General features: G+C 36.9%; 1 protein-coding gene across 1 annotated transcript in view; it reads right to left on the bottom strand.

Annotated features, from left to right (window-relative positions):
* The window catches only part of LOC6562196 (cytoplasmic dynein 2 heavy chain 1), a 53,313-nt gene extending 32,209 nt beyond the window's left edge, over nt 1-21,104 (bottom strand). Inside the window, exon 1 of the mRNA XM_032735879.2 lies at nt 21,032-21,104. Coding sequence (XP_032591770.2) covers nt 21,032-21,104 — 73 coding nt within the window. The remainder of the gene's footprint in view (nt 1-21,031) is intronic.
* Nucleotides 21,105-23,351: the final 2,247 nt, after the last annotated feature.

Genomic DNA, 23,351 nt, shown 5'->3' with positions numbered 1-23,351 from the left:
GGGGCATCTGAGTTTAGTTTTAATTGATGTCTCCCAGCTGCTCGAAGGATGACTCCAAATTGATTTGTTTGTACTACGATACTGCAAATCATACAAGGGAAATGGGAAAGATTACGTTACTCTTCTGTTTGTATTTTGCAATTATAACTTGTTGTTGTTTGTCTATTTTTAATCACTTCGAATACTCCAGTCGAGGTAGGAGATACCCTAAACCAAGCTGTTGAAGAAGTAGTCTTGTTGAAAGTAAGTTATTTAATATGAAAGTATATTTTGCTTAACATATTGAAATTTGTATATTTCCTTAATAATGCCAGTTGGAAGGCCATATATTTACAGAAGTGTCATGTATTGTCATCGAAAATCGATTTTAATCGATTGTAATTCTCAATTAAATTAAATAAACTTGAACTGTGAATGGATTATGAGCACTTTTATTTAACATTTGGAGGGTTTAGCATAATCTCTGAGATCAGGTTGTTCATAAAGATGGAAATAAGTAAATTAACTCGGCTTTTGATGCTGGTCATGAATAGATATACCTTATGGATATCAAATATGCTTTCTTTTGCTTTGCACAACTTCATTATAAACTTTATCCCATCCTGTTTGTTTGCTACCCATAGTTTCAATCCAAAATTAATTCAGGATGACAAGTTTGTTTTCTTAGCCAACGATTTGGAATACATTCTGATTTTAGCTGCATTATTTGGCTTGCTAGAGTCAACATGAATTATTCAGTGTTTATCTGTAGATCTATGCAATGTGCAAAATTCTTACATCTGAAAAGGTATTTAGCATGAATGCGATGCCGCATGCAAATGACTAACTAATTAAACATAATTAGCAACTATTAACAAGATAGCAGACCCCCTCCCTCTGCCCCTCTGCCAGCCACCCTCCATCGCAATGTTTAACAAGGACACACACTTGGTCAGCTTGGGTCAGGACAAACACCCCAAAAGGGACGACCAAATCAAAGCAAATCAGCAAGCGCTGACAGACCAACACAACACAACACACACGTACAACACACACACAACTTGCTCACACACAACAAATACGCACACCGCCCCACAGACGACACACAGGCATACACAATCACAAATAGGCACTCGGACCCTAATAAGTCAACTGCAATGCATAAATTTAGCAGCATTGTTCGAGTGGGTGGTTTTTGGGAGTTGGGAGTTGGGGGTTGGGTTGGGGCAAGTGCTGGTCAAGTGTTTGCGCTTGTGACTTGGCCAAATAGCCGACAAGCTGAGTTCGGACCAAGGCATTTCATGATTGACAATGTGGTTGACTTCTGTCTCCCATCAGCCTCGCCTGCCCTCTCTTCTCATCCGCTTATATGCCAACACTTTGGCGCAAATTTGGCAATACAACAAACGCTTTAACCTTTGGCAGGCCGCACACATTTCAATTGTTCGTACCAAATTTGTTGCACGGCCAACAGACGTTAAACATATGTACAGTGCTGGTCATGTATTTAGGCACGACTTGTACAAATTATAATGATTATGATTATGTGGCTGGTGAATATAGGAAATGGATGCTAAGAAAGTTCGTGATTTATATTGTCTACTGCTAAGCCAAGATATTTAAGAGCTAAAAATCTTGGTAGCAAGATTCCATTTATTCCAACTGGAGGACTCTCAACTTCTTTGTTAAAGGGAACTAAACTTGATTAAAACTACATAATTGGGTCGACTCCTTTCGTGTTTCTACCACAATGACCCGGACTGTATGTGTGTGTGTGTTTTGGTTAGGGCCACATTAAAATTGATTGCCTGCAAGCATTTTGTGCCTTGCTTAAGCCGTATAATAAATTGCGGCTCTTGGTTGAAATGTCTTCTTCGTGTTCCTGTTGTTTTCCAGCAGCTGTCGGCATCGTCATCATTTTGCTGATGTTTTTGATTTTCACACTTTGTTGTCATCATTTCAACATTAGAATTTGTCCTACTGCGTGCTGATTTTTCGATTTCAACAAATTCAACTTCAACATTTCTATGCAAATTAATGAAAGTTGTTAGTTGCCCAAATCATGGCCTATTAAAACAAATGTTTCATTATTTATTTCGTTGAATGAAATAATTTCCTGTTTTGCTTAAGCGCTTATCAATTAAGCTCAAGTTTCTAATCTTGTATGGTAATCCTTTCGTATGGCAAACGGATATTAATATTATCAACAATTTACGCATTTAACTGCATAACACACACGCACACACATAAAGACTAATTTCAAATTCAATTTCAGCTGGTCCCTGCTGGCAACGTCAACGTTTCAATGCCAAATATAAAACTCATAAAATTCTAAACATATTTGAATATGCGTGCAAAATTCACATTAGGCTGGCACCGTTGAATCCTGGCATTCAGGTGGAAATATGAGTTTATGACTTGAGCCGCCGCATATATGATTGCCATAAAATGTCATTTCATTTTATTTCATTTTATTGAGTGTGCGGTGTGATGTGAACGAGATTCCCTCAAAGCAAAAAGTATACCCAGTTTCTAATCGAATACAGCATTTAAGTCCATTTTGGATTGTTAGGTAAGCTCAAAGAGGTTTTCATATTACTAGAACTTTTTAATTGTCTGTCAGGTTGTCAAACACGTTATAATTGAGCACCAACACGAATTTAGGTTCTGTTTACGGTACGACAATTGTAAAAGTTACAGTTAAGACTGTAGTTTATTCTAATTTTTTCCGGATATCTTTTAACTAACATTTATTTATAGGAAATTGTTATTACAGTTAATTTTTCTATTATTATCAAACAGCATTCACGATATTTCCTCGTACTGTCGAAATTCTATGTTTGCTTAAAGTAAACTTGTATCTCACTAGCTCAATATAATTGTTAACAAGCAAATAAATTCACGTTTTATTTTTTCTAAATTATAAACGAGTATTTTGACTCGCTGCCCCTTCACCTTTGCCCTTCACTTGCACTGTGCCTGTTCAAGCACAAAACTTTTGCGAATAAAGCAGTTTACTGTGCCAGTGGGATTTATAATCCACACAAGCGTTATAAATGCTGCTGCTCTTCCACCTCAGACCCAGCCTCATCCTCTGAGGAACCACTTAAAAAAAAATAATAGAGTGAGCCACATCCTGGACATCGTGGTTTGCTTGCTCTCTGCTCGATCTGCTGCTGTCCGAGTCGCAGCATTTCAAATTAAAAGCATTTGCCGTTTTTATTGCTGTGTCTGCAGTTCGTTTTTCTCTTTTTTTTATACCCCAAACCCATTGCAAATGGAGAAAATGGGTATAATGAGGTTGTGTGAGGGATATGTCACAGGCGGAAGGCATTTCATCGAAAACTTCCTCCAATTATCTAATATCGATTCAAATCGATTACTGATTGCATAATTATTACCTATTATGCCCCTTTTAAGAATATTAATCTGCCATAAACTCCAATTCTTGAACTCCTTGTTGGGGTAAGAGTTTCTGTCTTTCAAATTGTTTCCCTAGAATATTTAACCTTCTCCTGGTTAAGGCAACTCAATCTGTTGTGTTGTCTCTTAGACTATATCTAGTTTGGTTCAGTGACTTGAAGATATTGATGAGTAATCTAAGTCTATTCTTGTCCATAGATATTTTTTACTTGATTCGTTTTGATTACATCTACATCTTCGTCGTAGATGGTACCTCTCTGCCCCATTCTTGCAAATCTACAACTGATCATAGCTGAAGAGTATCTTGTAGTCGAGCTGCGTCTTTCTTGTTTCTCTTCTCTCTGTCGTTGGCAATACAAATTTTTATGTCCATTTCGCTTTATTTCACACTTTCTTGTTTATTATTGCAGTGCTCTGGCCCCACTGAACAAAATGAAGCGTTTGACCTTTTTTGCACCGCCTCCCGCTCCGTTCATGTGCCTTCTTCACATTTACAATAATGTTGTTGCCATTGATTTATATGCACGGACTTTTTCGGCGGTAACCCGTAACCCTTTACCCGATACCCTTTCACTTTGTTCAACTCCTTCCCTCTATCTCTCTCTTTATGTGTGTCCTTTGTCCTTATTGGGCTAAAATGCTAACTTAATTGTTCTGCCAGCGCCTAAAAGCAGGCAATTTGCCTGTTTTACGCTCACTGCATCTGCCTCTGTCCCTGCCTCTGCCTCTGTTTCTGACTATGCTGGCACATCCCAAGGCGCCGTCAGCATTTAAAAGAAAAACATGCTCTTCATTAGGACAGTTAATTAAGCCCCAAATCATTACACAAGTTGCATTGAGTGCGAGCAATTTGAGTTGGCTGTAAAAAATATATAAACACTTTTAAACCGTTTTCTGAATGAGTAAGTAAAAGGGGAAGTAATTAGGATTGTCATGGGCTTAAGTACATATTTAATTTTAGCAAAAAATTGTATATACATTTATAAAGAGAATTAATTATGTTTGACTTTCAAAAAAAATATGTATTTTGCATAAAAACATTTTAATTTTGTCATATATAATTCTTGCAACATAGACATTTACGAATAAAGTTGCAAATAATTCCTTATACAACACAATTTATTTGTAGCTTAGCTATGGATTATTTTCATTTTATTTAGACACAAATTTGTAGTTTGTTTATCGATTCGGCTACTGAAATAAACACAATAATACCAACCATAAATATTTAAATGCTCTCATTTTATAAATCATTTGTCAACTGAATTTCAATCTAACTTTTAAATATACAAATAAACTGCACATTTAAGCTTGCAGTCAAAATGTAATTTATAACGAATTTCTTCCTTTGACCTCTGTATTTTTATTTTCGCTTTAAACACGCAATAAATGTCAACGCCTTGGACTCGTTCCACATCCTGTGAGGGACACATTATTTAACACTTGCAACACCAGCAACGTAGATGAGAGTATATATGTGTATCTGTGTGAGTTTATGTGCCTTTGAAATAGATGGGAGTTGAATAAAATTGAAAAAGTTTTAACTAGAAATTTCTGCTACGTTTCGATTCGCTTGTGGTAATATATGGAACTAGTTCCTAAAACTAGTTATTATCAGAATGTTTGATATAAAATCAGTCTAAAAGTGTTAACCATTTGTGATTTTTAATGCAAATTTCATTTGGCTGCTCCTTTACAAGTATATATATATATTTATAATATTTTAAACATGAACTGAACCAAGTTTGTCATAAAAATCGAAATGGCTTTCCTCACAAAAATATTCTTTGAGCAACAACTCCTATCAACATCTCGTATGCAGGCGTAAAAGAGAATTCACAACTTGGCCTAAACACTAAGCTTTATCCAGTATCTTGCTCTTTGTGCGTCAATCCACACATTTATTGCTCCTAATGGCATTTGTCGCTCCTGTTCGCTCACAACGTTGCAAATGCGACTCTTAAATCTATGCAGGACGTCAACACTAAGCCATTAGGCCAGCTCAATCACCCACTCACTGACTAACTGACTGACTGACTAACTGGCTAACTGGCTGACAGACTGACTGAGCCTGCATAACATCCGCCTGTGGCACAAGGCAAAGCCATAAAAAAGCAGAATATTATGTCAATAGATAAAAGTCAAAGTGAAAACGACAACGACGACAAACATCGCGAGTTCAATTGTGCAGTCGATGTTTGCTGCTGCTGCTGCCTGCTGCTTCTGCTGCCTGCTGCTTAACCAGCATCCTAAACATCCATTTATCCATTCATCTATATATCCATCCATCCAAGCAACCAGCATTGACAGTGTTTATTTTATTGATGTCGCTGGTTTTATGCAACTTGAAGCTGCCACAACAAAGTCATCATTGCGACGTGGCAAGCCAAGCCAAATGTGACTTGGCATTGTGATTGTTGTTATACCCTGAAGCCCAATCAAAACGGGTAAAAAGGATAAAATGAATTTGTGCTAGGGACATGTAAGAGGCAAAAGGAAGCATAAATTATATATACATATATATATTGTTGATCAGAAACAACAGTCGAATGGAGTCAGCCATGTATGTGATTATAAAAGCTAAAGACTTTTCAGGTGGAGTAGAAATTAAATATTTATACCATAAACAAATCGATGCTTAACTAGATCAGTTAACATCGATTTCCGATTGCAGTTAATTTAATTAATATAATTAATATTCTTTGATATATTAATAATCAACTGTAAACATTTCATTCAAGATTTTGTTAACCAAAACGTATTTTCATATTGGAAGACCCAGTCTGCATCTGTGTAGGGCATCTCTCAGTTGAGCTTCCTCCACTAGAGCATTCTTGCTTATTGTTCTTGCTACTGTTTTACGAGCTAGCGAAGCGACTATAATTGTGCATTCACATTCACATTCACATTTACATTGACATTCGGAATGACAGTCGCAGTTACCAATCCCCATATTACAGCGTCCTTTTCTGCCCGCGGCTCTGAAACTCTGTAGCATTTTGGCCGCGTCATTTGCAAGTGATTTATGGGGTTTTGTCTTGGGGGGTTGGGCTTGGGCGGTTTATGGCAGGGATGCTTCGGGTTTGGAATTGAGCGCAAGTTACATTTGCTGTGCACTTGATTAACAGGCAAGTGATTGAACGGTTATTGCTAAATTGAATCAATATATTGGCGTTAGTTTTGAGCTGTTTATGAAGTACGGCATTGGTGGAAAGAAAATATTTTGCAGAAAGTACAAGTTTTGATAAATATTACTAGATTTACTGTATTTCTTTTAACCACACTTGAGCACATATAAATATTTTTGTGGATTTGAATAAAGAGTACTATAATTTTCTATCCAATTAAAGAAGACATCATTATTTATCAGAATCAGTAGCCGATTCGGAGCATATCTCTCCAGATCGTATTATCCTTTCATCATATTTTAAGTATATCTATTTTATAAATGTAGGCAGGTCAGCCTTGGAAACAATTTTGTTTGTTTTTATATAGTTTGTGGGAATATTAAGTTTGTTTACAAGAGACAACAGATTTATTCAACAACTGAAGAGAAGTCATCCATTATTTTCAGATAGTACTCAGTGTAATAATGGATGGATTTAAAACACTTCTGCCTTAAATATTTCATCAATCACGGTATATCCGTTTCAGCAGTTTAACACTCCAGTTTATCTGTAATAGAAAAGCCAAACAATTGACTAAAAGTTAAATAATGTTCATTGGATGATTTGATGGCATTGTGTTCAACTCTTTCAATTGTTGTCAGCTGTAATTTATTATAATATATCGGCTATTGCCAGCCACAGACGGTGCTGTCACTCACAAAACACTCCACAAACATCGTTTGTGTAAACCCACAAAACAAGTTCACGCCCACACACACAGCACACAAAAACACTCTTACACAAATGACAGCCATAAAAAATATTATGGATATAAATATTTTGAAAACTAACACATGCAATCTTCTGCAATTTTCACACTGCATTCGCTTGCCAGCAAAAAGGGGCGAAAACAAAACATAACCAAAAACTGAACTTCAACATTCCACAAACCTAAACCCGAATCCAAGCCAAAGCAGCTGTCAGCACAAACAGTTGCCGGGCAGACATAAAGATTATACGTATGGGTTTTATTGTAATATACCCTGTTGACTTAATAAATGGCTAAGCAGAGTTTGATAAAGTGGCGAATAAATTATTTGTTTAGAGAACTAAAGGTGAAAAGCTGGATTTTTGTAAGTCTATAGTCAGTAGAGTTTATTTTGGATTCTGTTGTTTATTTCTAACAATATAAATAGTTTAGTTAGCAATTTAAATCAAATTTTTTCGTTGTTTTTCAATTTTTGAACGAAATCTTTTTATACAGCATACTCTACTGTAAATCCGATTACGGAGTATCTTCCAGTCTCTCACTGGCTCCGTTCATTGCAGCTAACGATGTTATTCACACATACCAAATATTTACGTTAGTAACTATTTATATCATCTATATAATCCAGTTCTTGTTTTCATATATTGTAATATTGTTGTTGCTCTTACTTTATTTATTGTCTTCAAATATTGTAATATTCTTGTTGCTCTCACTTGAGCCTGAACAAAAACAGAAACATTTTGTAAAGACCAAGTTTAAGTCGATGCTTAACACAAGTTTCTTTGCGAATGTTTGCTTTAAATGTTGTTGTCCCATTTATTGAGCTGATGGAAATACCCGAAGTAAAGATCAGCATATGTTTCTTGTTTCTCGTCTGACAATTGTAATTTGTTTTTAAATGCCATTTAGATTGTAATAAATCTAGTTTTGTGTAAAGCCTGCACGTTTGCTGGTATTACTCATTTAGAGGCAACAACACTTGCCACTGTGTTGAAAGGAGCTTAGATATCTATGTGGAATACGGCTTACTTCTATTTCAGTTGCTGATTTGATTTAAGGCTCAGACTTGTTGTCCAGTCTGTCATTTTCAATATTTGGCTTTTCATTAGAAACGCGTAAATCAAATTCAATAAAGTTAAACATTTAAACGTGTTTAAAGTCACTTAATCATAGCACATAAATCTCAATGTTGTTTTGGCATTTTTCTTTGTCGTCGCGACTCCAACTGGGTCTTAAAGTGTCGACTCTGTCAAGTTCCAGCTCCAAGTAACCATTAGACGAGCACAATCTTTAGCATACACAGAGAGAAAAGAATAACCTACAATTCGCAATATTTATTGATGGGTATAATGAAGTTGTGCAAGAGTATGTAACAGGCAGAACGAAGAATCTCAGAGCCCACATTATATATACTTTCTTGATCAGCATCAACAGCCTAGGCGAGCTATGTCTGTCCGGTTGTCTTTTCTCACGGCATACTTCCAAGACTTTAAATACCCGTTATAGGTTAAAATTATATATTCTTTTTGTAATGCTGTACATTTTATATGTATTGTAATTACATTGCATTACGCATTGCAAGATTCGTCTCCGATCCCATTAGCTATATGTATTCAGCTGTCTACTTATACTTTTCCTTCTACTATATCATAAAGTTGCCATAGAAACGATTTGAATAACTTATTTGTTTATTTGATAAGGGTATCTAATCCTCGGCTTGCCTAAGATAGTCTTTTTTATTTGTTTCTTCTATTGTTTTGTATTTGTGGGTTTGCCAGCATTTTTATTTGTTTTTCCTCAACATTTTTTTGATGTGGCCTCGCTAAACTGCTGGAAAATAGCAAATTTATGTTAATTTTGTACGTTTGGCATTATTGTAAATGATGAGCGTCAAAAAAAAAGGAAATTAAATGCCATAAAAAGTGAAACTTGACAAAAGAAAATGTCGAGACAGTGTAAATGATATGCAAAATATACAAGAAAACAGCAAATAGACAAAAAATGTTTAAAGTATGCGAAACTGATATGAAAATGAAGCAGCTTGGAAACTTTTTGTTTACTTTATGCAATATTTGCAAGTACATAATTCAATTTCTGCAAATCTGTTTGGGGGCAAAAGTCTTTATACAAATCTACTTAACGAAGTGATTTGCAAGTGACCCAAAGATGCACACACCCAAGGACTTACACACACACACACACATACATGTATATATTTATATATATATTTACACACACATCAACCTTCTTTTAGCATGTTAAGTAATAAGATTTTACAACTATTTCTTTTTTTGTTGCTGTAGCTGGTTGTGCCAAGTATTGGCTGCCCACATATCATTTCTCATGCAGTTGGTCAGCAGCAGTTTTATCTTATTGTGCCACACACACACACACACACTCACACACACACCAACACACAGAAGAAGAAGAAGAAGCATACACACTACACTTTTCGGTTTCGGAAAATCAACACACACAATTTGATAGATGTTCGAGCTGTGGAAAAGTGACGCATTTACATTTCTCCATTTTCTTTTTTAAAGCATTTTTATAGCTGGCATTTCTTGGAAAGTTTGTTGCTTTATTTACTTATTTCCACTATCTGCCGGCACTGTCACTTTACTCCTCTATATTCTTCTCTCCGTCCCTCCTGTCTCTGTTTATTTATTCATTTTATATAAATGGTGGCCAAACTCAACTTGCTGTCTTCTGCTCTTGAAGCTCTTCAAAATTCAACTGAATTCAATTGAACGCATCTTTGCAGCACTCACCACCGCCCCACCCAACCGATAAATGGGCTGGAAGGGTTTGCATAAGGACATTCGATATTAAGGGTAAATATTTGTGAAGCACTTACATTTTTGTTGTTATACCTTTAACCCATAATTAAGTTGTGCAAAAGTATTTAACAGGCTGAAGGAAGCAGCTCCCCGAACACATAAGGGATATTTATAATTTAAAAAGATCGACAGTCTAGTCCATCTATATGCGCAATCCGGTTTTGAATATAAGAAATATTTTCAAATTGAACAACTTAATTTTCGAATATAAGCTGCGATTTGGGTCAGTTCCCTAGACGAGCTCCCTCGACTAGATCATTCTTACTTGACTTTTTATAATAAATTTTTCAAATTATGCGATTGTGCTTCAGCTGCAGGGTATCTTCTAGTCACCGTCTCTCGACAATATCACTCTTATTTGTTTTTTTTTATTATTGTGAAAGCCAATCATTGAGTGCAGCGCAGAAAAGCCAATGCAATCAAATGTTAATAAATGAGTTGGTTGTGGTTTAACTGACTGTAAATGCAAGCGATTAATCCGATTATGGCCTCCATTATCTGTCGTTTAAGTAATCGCTGCATTTACAATATATTTGTATGTGCGGTATTATTATGAGATTCAGTTGTTTACTATGCGATAAGTGTGACCGAGTGATGCGAGAGATTATTTATGGCAATGATAAATCTGCAATATGTGTAACTGGATCGAAAATAGAATGCTAATATAATGAATATCTGACGACATTTAATGGCGTTTAAACTTCGTCAATTCGTAGACAGCTCTGTCTTTCCGTCATCGATCTATACTTTTGATTGGCAAATAGCTTTTTAAACCAATGAATTTCGGTTTGTTTCCATTTAAAACTAGCATTATTTTGTCTTTAGTCAAGTCTTTAACAATTCCTTAAATCGAACAAAATTCTACCCTCAACTATGAAATTTTACTTCGCTTAATGACTAACGCTGGTCAAAAGGTAAATTGATTTAAGTCTGGGCACACTTATGCTCGAAATGTGTTTGCTTATTTCCGGTTCCAGTTCCAGTTCAGATTCGTTTTTTTTTTGTCACACTCTCGCCAGGACTTCCTTTTCCTCTTTGGTAAACACACAATTACCTGAGCGTGGCCGTGTCATGATTTGCATTGCACTTGAATTATTTCCGTTTGCGCTGCTTTCACTTGCCCCACAGAGGAACTGAACTAAAGTCGACGAGATAGGTGCTTAAGGGACGGAGGGGTGGCTGGAAGGGGGGGAAGTGGGTTAATGGGAGGTTTTTATAACTGCACACATGCATAATTTCATGTTTAATGCCACGTGCCGTTCATTTTGTTCGCCTTAAATGCAGTTATCTGGATTTTTTTTACGTTTTTACCCCACTATTATGGCCATATCTTCTGTTAGATGAAACGTGAGCTCGCGCATGAAAGCGTGCATTCTAGAGTAAGGTGAAGTCGGTAGGGAGTAGGGCGGTCCTTTTATATGCAGATTACCAGCTGTAAAAGTCAGCTGCTCTAATGAGACTCTCCGCAGCATCTGCTCTGGGCTCCCGTGCACATGTGTCTGCTCACCGATTGACTGCACATAAAACGGGGTGGCAACATGAGGCAGCACATCATGCTGCGCATTGTGTGTATGCTAAATTTATGCGCACTGAAGAGTGAAAAGCAATAAGCTCTGTTAAGTTGTGCATAAAAGGGAAATAGGCATATTGACATGGGCCCATCAACTGACAACTAGCTTTCATTTTCTCGACGTGGGTTGAGATTAGCGACCGGAAACTGGCACAATATGTTTATTCAATTTAAGGCGAACATGATTTGCTGTCAGTTCAAGCATTATATTATCTTGAGATGACGCAACGAAATGTCAAAGTTAATGTTAGCTGACAAGCAGTTAAGTTTGACCGAAAGTTGAATACACTCTTAACGGAAGTCGAAGCCCTGCATAGAGGCTGTGAAATAGTAAGTGCAACAAGCAGCAGAAAGCATTTCTGGTCTCACAAAGTATATATATTCTTGATCAGCATGACTAGCCGAGTCGATGTAGCCATGGATGTCTGTTCGCATAATGTAGTCTGCAGAAACTTAGAAACTTGCATAGGCCAGAACAGACTGGATTGGTCTACTATAGCATATAGCTAACAAGGCAATAATCGAACAATTGGTTTCAAACAAGAGATGTGCGTAATATTCCGAGCTTCGAACATAAATTTAAATATTTCATGTAACATTCGTCGTGCCAAAAATGAAGGTTCTTCTCAAGTTTGCAACTGTTGAAATGATTGCGATTAATGCACAATGAGACCGCATACTAATTGGCTGCCATGTTAAGTAAACAGTTGCATTTACGCAAAGCGTTGCCTACTTTCATGCGTTGCAACTCGCGCTGTGTTCGTGTGTGTGTGAGGAGGAGAGATGGAAGTGGAGTGGAAGTGTGTGTGTGTGTGTTCAGGTTTCAATTAGTTTTAACTTCGCCACAAGCAATCAGATTCAAAAAAAATCTCAAGCGCAGTTTGCATTTGCAATGAGGCAGCGATTGGAGCGATTTTACCGCTCACCAATTTGATTGCGGTCCCTTTGACACTTTTGACTTTGGAGCCACGAACGGATTAGCGCCGGCCACCAATGTAATGCAAAAGTTTGCGAGTGTGTGTGTGTGTTAATTCAAATTATTAAAACAAATACGCAAAAGTTTTTGGGTTGCGTAAAGTTTGCCATTTAATTAAATTCGAACCGCAGAAACTATGCGCAGCGACAAAGACGCCCGAAAGTATGCAGCGAAATTATGCTTTTGCTTCACATTGTGCTCTCTCACTTTGGGGCAATGCGCTCACACTCGTTGCAGGAATGTGCCAAATTCTCTGTGCGTGTGGGTGTGTGTGTGTGTGTGCACTCAGAGAAAGCGGGAGAGTATTGGTTGGGCGTAGTGCTTCGACTTTTGATTATGTTCTATGTAATTATTAACTTCGCTTGTTGACTTTTAAATTTACAGTTAATATTATCTAAATAAAAAATATGAGCTTTTCATTTGAGTAAAAATTGCTTAATTTAAGTTTCCATTTCCGCTAACTTAAATGCTAATAACAGAATTTATTTCAAAATGTTATCAGTTCTTTAGTGTTTAAAAGAGTAATATAAACATAGAAAAACCTCTTCATTTGCATACGAAAACAATAACTGCGATTTTTCTCACAGTGTACGTGTATTAGCCAACAATAAATAATAATGGCCACCAGGCTGGGCCATAAAGTGCATTGAAGCAAACAATTTTTAATAAATATATTATTTCTCGGTCTCTTCCACTTCCACATCCACTTCCTCTCCCTCCGTCTGTTTCCCTTTTTTTTTGAGCCAGTCCCTAAAGCTCACATATGTGGCACAAAGGGAAGGGGGAGACGAGTGAGGGGGTACCTACATGTTCCAAAGTATTTTACATAGTTTCATTTTGGCTTTTTTGGCAAGCTAACAAGCAGCTCAGTTTCTATTTCAGTTAAACAATCCTCTGCTGTAAGTTTCCCTTTCAGCTTCCGTTGTCTGTCAAAAACCTTGACCCAGAAAACGCGGCCCACAACCAAAAATAGAAAGAGGGAGGGCGAGAGAGTGAGAGTGAGATGGGGGAAAAAGAAAGACAGCTCTGGCTTTGGTTGATTAGTTGTCTGCATGTGGAATTTAATTGACTTGAAAATAAAAATGCAGCGCTTGTGAAAATGAGTTGTTGTGTTAAATGTTAAATGTGAATTGCAAATAAATAATATATTCAAATTGACAATATAAATTGTAGAAGCAAAGTTATTTCTATCCTATAGAAGTTGCATCTATTCCAGTGAGAAAGCTGTCAAAGTCACTTAGTCAAGACTTTGCATACCCATAACTTTGTTCAAAGTCATTTGTTTTCAAAAAAGTTTCTTAATGAAGGCTTGACTTCTAGATTAAGTTGGAAATGCGATTCTGGCTCGAAATTCATGTTAGAAAGATACACTCAGAAATTGCTTGTGGAGATGAGACAAGAATTTCCACTTCGATGACTTTGTCAAAGGTGATCAGGTTTTCAGAAAGCAGAACAGAAATTTATATTCAGATTTTGTAATGATATCATCGATATTTATCGATTTGAATTTAGCTGTGTTACCGATTTTCCAGCTAACAGTGGATGTGAAACCACAATTTTCATCTAACTAACATATCTAGGTTAACCTAGGTCTAACCTAATCTAACATATCTAACTTTAAGGGTGTCAAAGCTCACACGTACATGGGCGGACAATACTATTATTTATATATATATATACAATCCCTTAAACATCTTTCGCTGTATTAAATATTTTTTGCAATCCAAGAAAATTGTCTGACCTTAAACCAACTGCGAAGTGTGAATGCTGTGCGTGTTCTTATAATTAATACGAGTGTCTGTTGAATATTTATTTTTACACTCACCGACCGGTCAGGACGAACCGTCTGAGCGTTTTTCTCTTTGTCTGCCTGCCTGTACAGAGACATCCAGTGAAATCAATTACCTTGTTGCAACAGACACAGCTGCGCTTATATGTGTGTCTGTTTGTGTGTTTGTGTGTGTGGGGCAATTATAACTTGTTCGTGTCTGTTAATTAAATGTGTCAAGTGAAGGCATTTAATAAGCTTCAGTTATTTACAAAGAACGAACATGGCATATACGTAATGTGGTCCCAACTGCCAATCAGGCATATGTACTTGGGGCTTAAGGATGTTGCCTTAAAGTCACTGTCTTTTGAAATTTGTTATACATTAAAATATAAAATTTCGCTTATGTTCAGGTTCTAAATTTCAATTGATAAAGTTGCTGTTCTGATCCTGGATACTTTTTAGCCAACGTATTTATTAACTTTTTATTATTAACAGATTTAAAAATTAAATCTAACAAATTAGGAAATGTAAGTAAATAAATGGAAAGAAATGTTAAGTTACAATTTGAGATTTAACAAAAAATATATAATTGAATATCGAAACTTAATCCTACGTTTAGTTCATTGCTAGTTCGTCCTGGCCGATATCATTTAATTTGGTTGGCCGACAAAATGCCCCCAGGAATATTTTCTTTTCGGTCGCTTTTGGGTTTTTGGCGTTGATTAATCGAATCACCATTTAAATAAACTCACTTTCCGAACCGTTTTTTGTTTACACAAGTGCGACATTTTACGCCATTAAAAGTGAATTTTGAACGCAGTTGAAGTACCCTTAAAGAGCCAGCAAACAATACACTGTTAATTAGACGCGACCTCAAAGTGTTCAATGTGTGTTAATCAGCTGAAAATTGTGTGAGAAATCAAGGCGTTGACTGTCACATAATTTGGGCTCCCCCTCAATGTGCCAGACAGACAGACACCTGCTTGAACTCCATAAGCCCCAAGTAGTTTTGAATCTGTGGGTTTATTTGACGGTTAAGCAAGCGGCATTAATTTGTTAAGTTCTCCACCCTACAACTGACAAGCGGTTTCATGGCTTACATGGAGTTTAAGAGGAGGACGACAAGGAAAGCTAAATACTAAATAGTAAACTCTACTATTACCTATTTGCAGTTGCTTGTCTTTGTCGCGAGAGTTGCTGCAATAGTAGGGAAAGGGAGTCAAGAACACAATTAGTAAAGAGACTGTTTTAGTTTCAATATGTAAAAAGTAAGTAACATTCAGAAGCAGGCATCTCTGACCTCATAATATACATAAATATATTCTTCACCAGCACCAAGAATCGAATCGATTTGAGAGACTATGAGATTTTGAGATTTCAAGTTCAAAATTAATTTACAAATTGTCGGACTCCATATGCAAATCAAGTCTATTTAATTTTGCAACTACCCCTCTTGAGTGAATATCGATACAATATTTCAGAGCAAGTCTACAATTTATATAAAATCTGTATTCAGGGTATTTCTTAGAAGCGCTCTTGCTCCACTCGAGCCATATTGACTGCTCACAACTTCTTAAGTCGCCCTCGCACTTATGCATGTGTTGCATTCTAAATATTTGCATACATGTTGCAAAATTAGTTAAATAAGCATTTAGCGTTGTTTTAATGTAAGTGCTTATGTTGCTGCCACGACAGTTGTTGTTGCTAATGCTGTTGTTGTAGTTATTATTGTTGTTGCTGCGTTTCGTTTAGGCCACATTTGTATTACTTGTAATGTTTGCCTCCCTTGAGCGTCCGCAACTATTAACAAAAAGGTAATTTTACCAGCAAATTGACATAGAAGACAACAAGGTAAAAGTTTGCTACTAGCACATACAGACACACACACAGACACACACACACACACACACACACACATACACACTCTTACGCACACACATACATGACCGGAATTTATGTAAATGGAAATTGCAGTGCATAAGCTGAGCGGCGTCGTTGGTAAGCGTTACGTATACGCAATGTGAATGTGTTGCAGGCGGGAAATGCCGAAAACCATTTTGCACGTAGTATTAGCGCGCTGCTTTCATTATTTGTGCCATCTTTTAGGCAACGCCATTACGCCAGCTGGCTGCCATATTGTCGCCTAGGCTCAACCCTAGGTCTATGGAGGGTTGGTGTGTGTGTGTGCATGGGTAGGGGTATGGGGATGGGGTTTATATTTCGGTGGTTTTTCTGCGGGTCTGGCACTTTGCCTTTAGTTTTCGTTGTATGTATTTTCTTTATAGGTTTTCTGTGCCTCAGCGCCATTGCCAAGTGTTCAAATGGGTTTCTCTCTATTCCATTAGGTGTGCTCGCTTGGCCCGTTAATTGGAAGGGTTTTCTCTTGCCAAAGTAATTGCGTTGAGCACACGAGAGTTCATAAGCACTAAGCACTTTAAATATTCTGAAACAAACATACTTAAAAGCCATAACGGATTTCATAATTGCATTGCAGGTAGCTGAGGCTCGAAAAACAGACGGTGTGGCACATAAATCAACCCGAAATGGCCAAAAATAAAATAAAAATCGATGTGTAAATTGTTTTTAAGAATTTCGCAACAATTTAGAATTTGATGAGAAAATTGTTTGTAATATTTTCAAATGGTAAGAAAAATCTGTAATCATGTTTTGTATTAAAGTTTGTAACGAATTAAAAGAGCCGCCTCCAAACCCATAAGGACAAACAAACCAGTTAGAAGTATGGCTTAGTTGCAGTTTATTTCATTTTAATTCCTTCAATAAAATGAGGATATTTTCTAGAGTTAAACAGCAGGATGTGGGAATATAATCCGTTGAAAATCAAAAATATAATCAAGCTGTGTAACAAAACAGTTCACAAAAAACGTATTTCAACAAAGAAGTCTGTGAAGTTCACAAAAAATATTATTTTCTTTAAGTATATATTAATGGGCAATGTCAAAACTAAATCTAAAATTTAATGCAGAAACTAATCGTTCTACTTTTCAGCAAAGCCGTTAAAATTAACAACTTTTTCAGTTTGCCGCTGGAGAAGAATCCAATTACAAAAGTAATTCATAAAATGTGCTCACAAATGCACTGCTAATTATCAGCACTGCTCGAAGAGGTTTGGGGTGAGAGAGTGGCAGCCACTTATTAAGCTGTCGGCTGACTGTGACCAGTTGCTGAGGCAGTTGCAGCTTCCCGTGCAACTGTACAGAGTACGACAACTGTCCCTGGCTGGCAGTATCAAATATACAAATAAATTGCTTCATTTTCGAATTTCTGTCATACTCGACGTGCCGTCTGTCTGTCTGTCTGTCTCTTTCGCTGTCTGGATGTTTCCTTTCTTTTTAGCACATATGTTTTGGAAATCTATTCGTGCCACGAATTTCATTTTCAACTTGGCAGCTGCAATGTTTGCTTTTGTTGCTGCTGCCGACGTGCAACGGCTGCCAGCAACTTATTAAAAATGTCTGCAGCAAGCGCAATAAAAAAGAAGAAAACTGAAAAGCGCAGAGCGAAATAGAGCAAAGGGAAAAAAAGAAAAAAGAAAATTACTTGCCGCAAAAATTGCAACGAGCATAGTTGACAATGAGATGACACCGAGCAGCTTATACTTTGCAAAGGCAGCACGAAAATTCATCTCATGTCTTGCTCTGTAATTGTTAACACACACAGAGAAAAAGGAAGAGGCAGAGATGGAGTACTTGCTTTGATTTAACAACATTAAATTTGTGCCACACACCAATTTAATTGTCTTGCAACTATAACATCATCCTCGTCATCCACAGTACTCCACTTGCCACCTGTGTGTTCGCATGACTGATGCAGCAGCTCTGTAATTATTTGCAATGGCTTTTGGCCTCTTGCTGTAAGCCGGCTTAAAGTGCACTCAAAGAATTTCGATTCGTAATCGAATGCGTTGCACAAGTAAAACGATGTTCAGATGAGTCCTTCCGTCCTATTATTTATTTACAGCCGCCTGTTCTTTGAAGGAAATCCCACACATGCCTCAAAATTCAATTTCTAGGCAGTTGAGTCAAATTCCATATTTAATCGAGGACGTACAAGCAATGTCATTTTAATATATATATTATAATATATACTTAATCAGCTTTTGTAGCCGAGGTAATAGAATTATATTTGTCTGTGTATCTATTTGTGTCTGGGTCTATCTCTCTGCAGCTAAGCGATTATTATTATCCTTCAAATTTTAAGCTTGAAAAATGTGCTTGCTTTTGCCGATGAAAATTCCAATGGAAGACTTGATCTACAAATTGAGTTATTGTAATATATATTTTTCGAATAAGCATATATGTGGGGCATGTCAGAGTGTGCTCAACTGTGATTAATCTTTTTTCTTATTACTATCACTCTTTATCTCTCTGTCTCTCTGCACATAATTCACTTTTTAACTTTCTTATTAAGGATTTATTTTTCCTCTGATTGAGTTGTTTCTGGGTTGCCTTCCTTTCTTCCAATAATTGTTGGACCAGTTAACATTTTAATACTCCCAAATTTATTTTTTACGCTTTAAAGCCTAATTAAATTATGCATTATTCAAGGCATGCAGTTAAAATTGTTTAAAATAAATAGGTGGAATTTAATTATGCAATTTCATTATGTGTGGCTCAAAATGTGTGATTAATGTATGCCATTTTAACGACCAGACTCACTAGAAATCTGTTCAATCATGCTAATAACTTTATTCCAAAAATATGTCTACATTTATTACCATATTAATTATAAATATACAACAGTCGCACATTAAGTTATGTGAGCAAGGGCATTAATTCTTCAGCATTGAGAGCTTAACTGTATTATTTTTATTTATTTTTATTTTGTTTTTTTATAGTAGGGTTGGTTGTAGTGGAGAATACATTGCGCAGAATGCGAGCGTGCTTTTTGCCCTATCAGCAACTTCAACATTGTCTGCGCCACCCTCTTCTTTTGGCCCGCTCAATGACCTTACTCATTTCTTTACAACACTTATCCTCGTTATGCATTGTTGCACTCAATTGTTCGTGTCGAGTACTCTCCTCAGTGTCTGCGAGATGTGGCTGCGATAGGGCAGGCAGCCAATTGGCCAAGAGTGGGTTTTAATGTGGCTACTTCTCAAGCAGCAGCAGCAGCAGCAGCAGCAGCTAACAATCAGTTTCAGTATCAATGTCAGCAGTGGCTACCACCCATTTGCAGGTGTGCCTCATTTAATGAATGATGATTATAAGACTCGTTCTTGGTTGTACTACAGATTTACGCTTAATGAAATTTGAACGGGTTATTTATTGACTTAACAAGCAGCTCTCTTTCTCTACTTCTCTCGGTCTCTCTCTGTGTCTTTGTCAGGTGCCAAGATAAACAACATTATAATTAGAGCATCAAATGCAGACAAAGCCGAGCAAACTTGGCAGACATATCGTTTGACAATTCAAATAGGAAACTTCTAAAGAAACAAGTAACAATTACTACAATTGAAACTACATTATGATTTGATACTCTGCTCTACTCAGTACTATCCGATATCAATATCCGATATTTATGTGTTATTTAATGACTTTGCAATCAGACTTGATTGTGCTTTCAATTGATTGCTGTGTTGAGTAACTCCAGCGAACACTCAGATAGAGCTCAAGTTGCTGTCACAATGGAAAAAACGAAATCATCAACAATATTTATTTTTGTGATAGGAAAAGCATTTCAGTGGAGAGTAAAAGTTTTCGCTGATTGTTGTAGAAAGAGAACAATTACTGCTGAACTGACGGACGCTTTGTGGTTTGCGTCAGCAACTTGTCCAAAACTCAAATGCCTCACAGCATTTATGTATGTAGCGTATTAACAATGGGAAGTGCCTCGAGGCAATGATAAAACACATACGCGTCGTCAAACTTCAGCCTGGACGGACGGGCAGGGAAAGACCTCAACGGGCAGCGAGCAAACGAGCAGGTGTTCCAACTTATTCATTAAAACAAAAGGAAACAGCCACACCAGACAGACAAGACGGACAGACTGCAAGACTGCCACAACAAGCAGGAGAACAAAAGTGGCAGCAACTCAAGACGCCAGTTGTACACTGTGCAAAAGATGGGGCATAGAATTGAGAGCATTCTTTTAAAATGCAAAACGCTCTGAAAACCAGAAATATATTTGTTTTTGAAATCATTATGTTCTAATCTTGATCATAAGAAGTTCAATTATATTCGAATTTAAGATCTAAATCTGTTCTTAAAAACAGAAGAAAGACGACAAAAAATCTGAATCTGAAGACTCAGTATAATATTTATAAGTATATCTGAGATTTTTATATGTCCCTTACTTTAGACTTTAGTCAATAATATGTTTTGTGTTTGCACTATACACATATACAGTTTTCTCTCAGTGTGAGCAGTCAGCTAGAAGTTTTGGTGCTGTGGTGCTCCTGCTGTTGGGTGCTTAAGATTGTGGTCGGCACGCAATTGCGGCAATTTCAACTTGGATGCGCTCTCACTCTCCACACACACTTCAAGCTGCCTGAAGCGAGCGAGGCGACTTAGAAGCCGCAGCCAACCTCCCGCGTCTTGCCCCCTTCTGCTAGTCCCTGCCAGAGCACCTCAACTGACATCCGCCGCAGTCCATTGCCATCATCCTGGCAATGGGTTGAGCCACTTGGCGCCAAATCCGGTTTTTGAGCATAGCGCGTTAACTTTTAAATGCCCGGTAGCGATGATTGCGAAGACAACAACGACAACGACCAATCCCAATTCATGCAACACCAGCTGCCTCTGCCACAGCCACAGCCACAGCTTCCCATACAGGATACAGGTTCTTATTCCTTCTTCTGGCCCCCCATCTACTCTCTCCTCTCGTCACTTGCTCTTTGCATACTACATATTTCCAGTTCGATTTATCATGCCCAAAGTTATGATCGCTTAAGTGGCTGCCGCTTGTGCATTTAGTTGCCGAACTCCAATTGACCGCCATAAATTTGTTCCCATGACAACTCTAATTATGCTCGAGTTTTAAAATTGCTGGCTTCTGGCTAACTAATTGCATATGATATGTTAAGGTCCCTTTAGTATATATATAAATGTTGCAATACAAATATTCATTCATTAATAAAGCCTTTGACTCAGTGCTGAAAGTGGCAATCTCACTTTGACTATATGAATATCTCTTGGCACCTCAATTTGTATTCTATAGTAAGTTAGTCCTAAATTCAGTCAAGCCAATAACTCATAAATCAGATCTTTATCAGCTAATGCATTTGTTTACTGAGAATGCATACAAATGGAATAATGTTGTTTTGAGGGGGAGATGTAACAGGCAGAGGGAAGCATAAAAATATATATATATTCCTGATCAGCAGAGACTTCTGTATAAGCTTATATTTATTTTTAAATATACATAGACATACTAATGATCAATGAAAATAGATTTTGTTAACGAAAACGTATATTCATATTGGAAAACAAGTGTGCTATGTATTTAAGACCAACTTGTAGTGTATTTTCTAGTCGTGGTATGTCGTCAGAGCTTTCTAACTAGTTTCAATTAAATTGTCGATAGAATTGTTTTGTTTTCATAATCACACCTCAGATTGTATCTTCTGTACGCGCTGTACATAAGTAATGTGTGTTTTTTTTTGTTCTCCGCATAATTGCTGGCAAATTATCATAATTCAAATGAAGATTGAGCCATTGCATGGCTTAGACTCGTGCCAAACGATTTGTAAACCATACCAAGATCATAAATATTTATTGTTATGCTTTTTTGAAGCAACCAAAATTCTATTTACGTATGCCGCAAGCAAGGCAGTCACCCCAATATAAAACCACAAAATTATGAACCAAAAGCAAAAAGAAGAAGAGAAAAAAAACAGTACTGTTGCCATATAGTAGCACAGCGGAAGTTGACCAGCAGATATTATAGAACTTTTCGAAACGTCGTTCGAGTACAGAAAGAGGCCATAAATATTGTTCATTTGTAAATAAATGGCTTAAAAATAGATAGAAAAAAAACAGTAGAAGTAGAAACACACAAATAGAAAACGCACAGCGTACAGCATATAAAACATTGTCCAGTTTTGTGCCCCATGTTCATTTCCACAATGGTTGGTTACTCGTCGCACTTGCGCTTCTTCTATTTCCTAGGCAAACATGTACATGGGCCGTCCATATACAGTTGTGTGTGTGTGTGTGTTGTGTTGTGTGTGTGTGCGTTGTGTGTTTGTTTTATTACAGTATCATCTTCCGGTCACTTTGTCATTTCTCCACAACATATTTCAAACAGTTACGACGAGACAAGTGGCCGTTGCGCGTGTCCAGACCGACGCACTGAACCAGACCCAGGAACTAGTCGCACAACAACAACAGCAGCAACTACTGTAACAAGAACTGGAATTATTAAAAATACAAACAGAAAGAAAGAAACTCGGCTGGACAGAGTCAGAGAGAGAGAGAGAGACCTATAAACGGATGTGGCATAGACTAAGTCGATTGCTTCTCGATTCAACCTCTCTTTTTTTGTCAGCTTATTGCTTTGTCGTTAATATGTGTACTTGAAAAAGATAAGCCTGCACTACCTATTAATATTTATTTATTTATCTTATTTGCAGAATTGTAACTGATCAACTGATATAAAACATAATGTTTTATTAACGACTCGTTTCTATTAATAATTTTGATTTGTGTTTTTCTAATTTTAAATGTGAGTTTGAGTTTACTTATCGTCCTAAGCCTAATCAAAATGGCTTTTACAGAAAGGTTCACTTTTAATAATGTTGTTTCAATGGAAATTCTCGTCTCGTGCGGTTTTTCTCCCATAAAAATCTCAAATCTTGTATTTAGAGATAAAACTTTGCCGCCAAGATTAGGCTGAAAAGTGGAAAACTTTTAAAGTTGCATTTTCAAGCCAATTATTTGAAAAAATCTTACACTTAAA

The sequence above is a fragment of the Drosophila grimshawi genome, unplaced genomic scaffold, assembly GCF_018153295.1.
Source record: "Drosophila grimshawi isolate 15287-2541.00 unplaced genomic scaffold, ASM1815329v1 contig_1377, whole genome shotgun sequence".
NCBI classification, from domain to species: domain Eukaryota; kingdom Metazoa; phylum Arthropoda; class Insecta; order Diptera; family Drosophilidae; genus Drosophila; species Drosophila grimshawi.
This window is presented reverse-complemented; position numbering and strand designations above follow the sequence as displayed.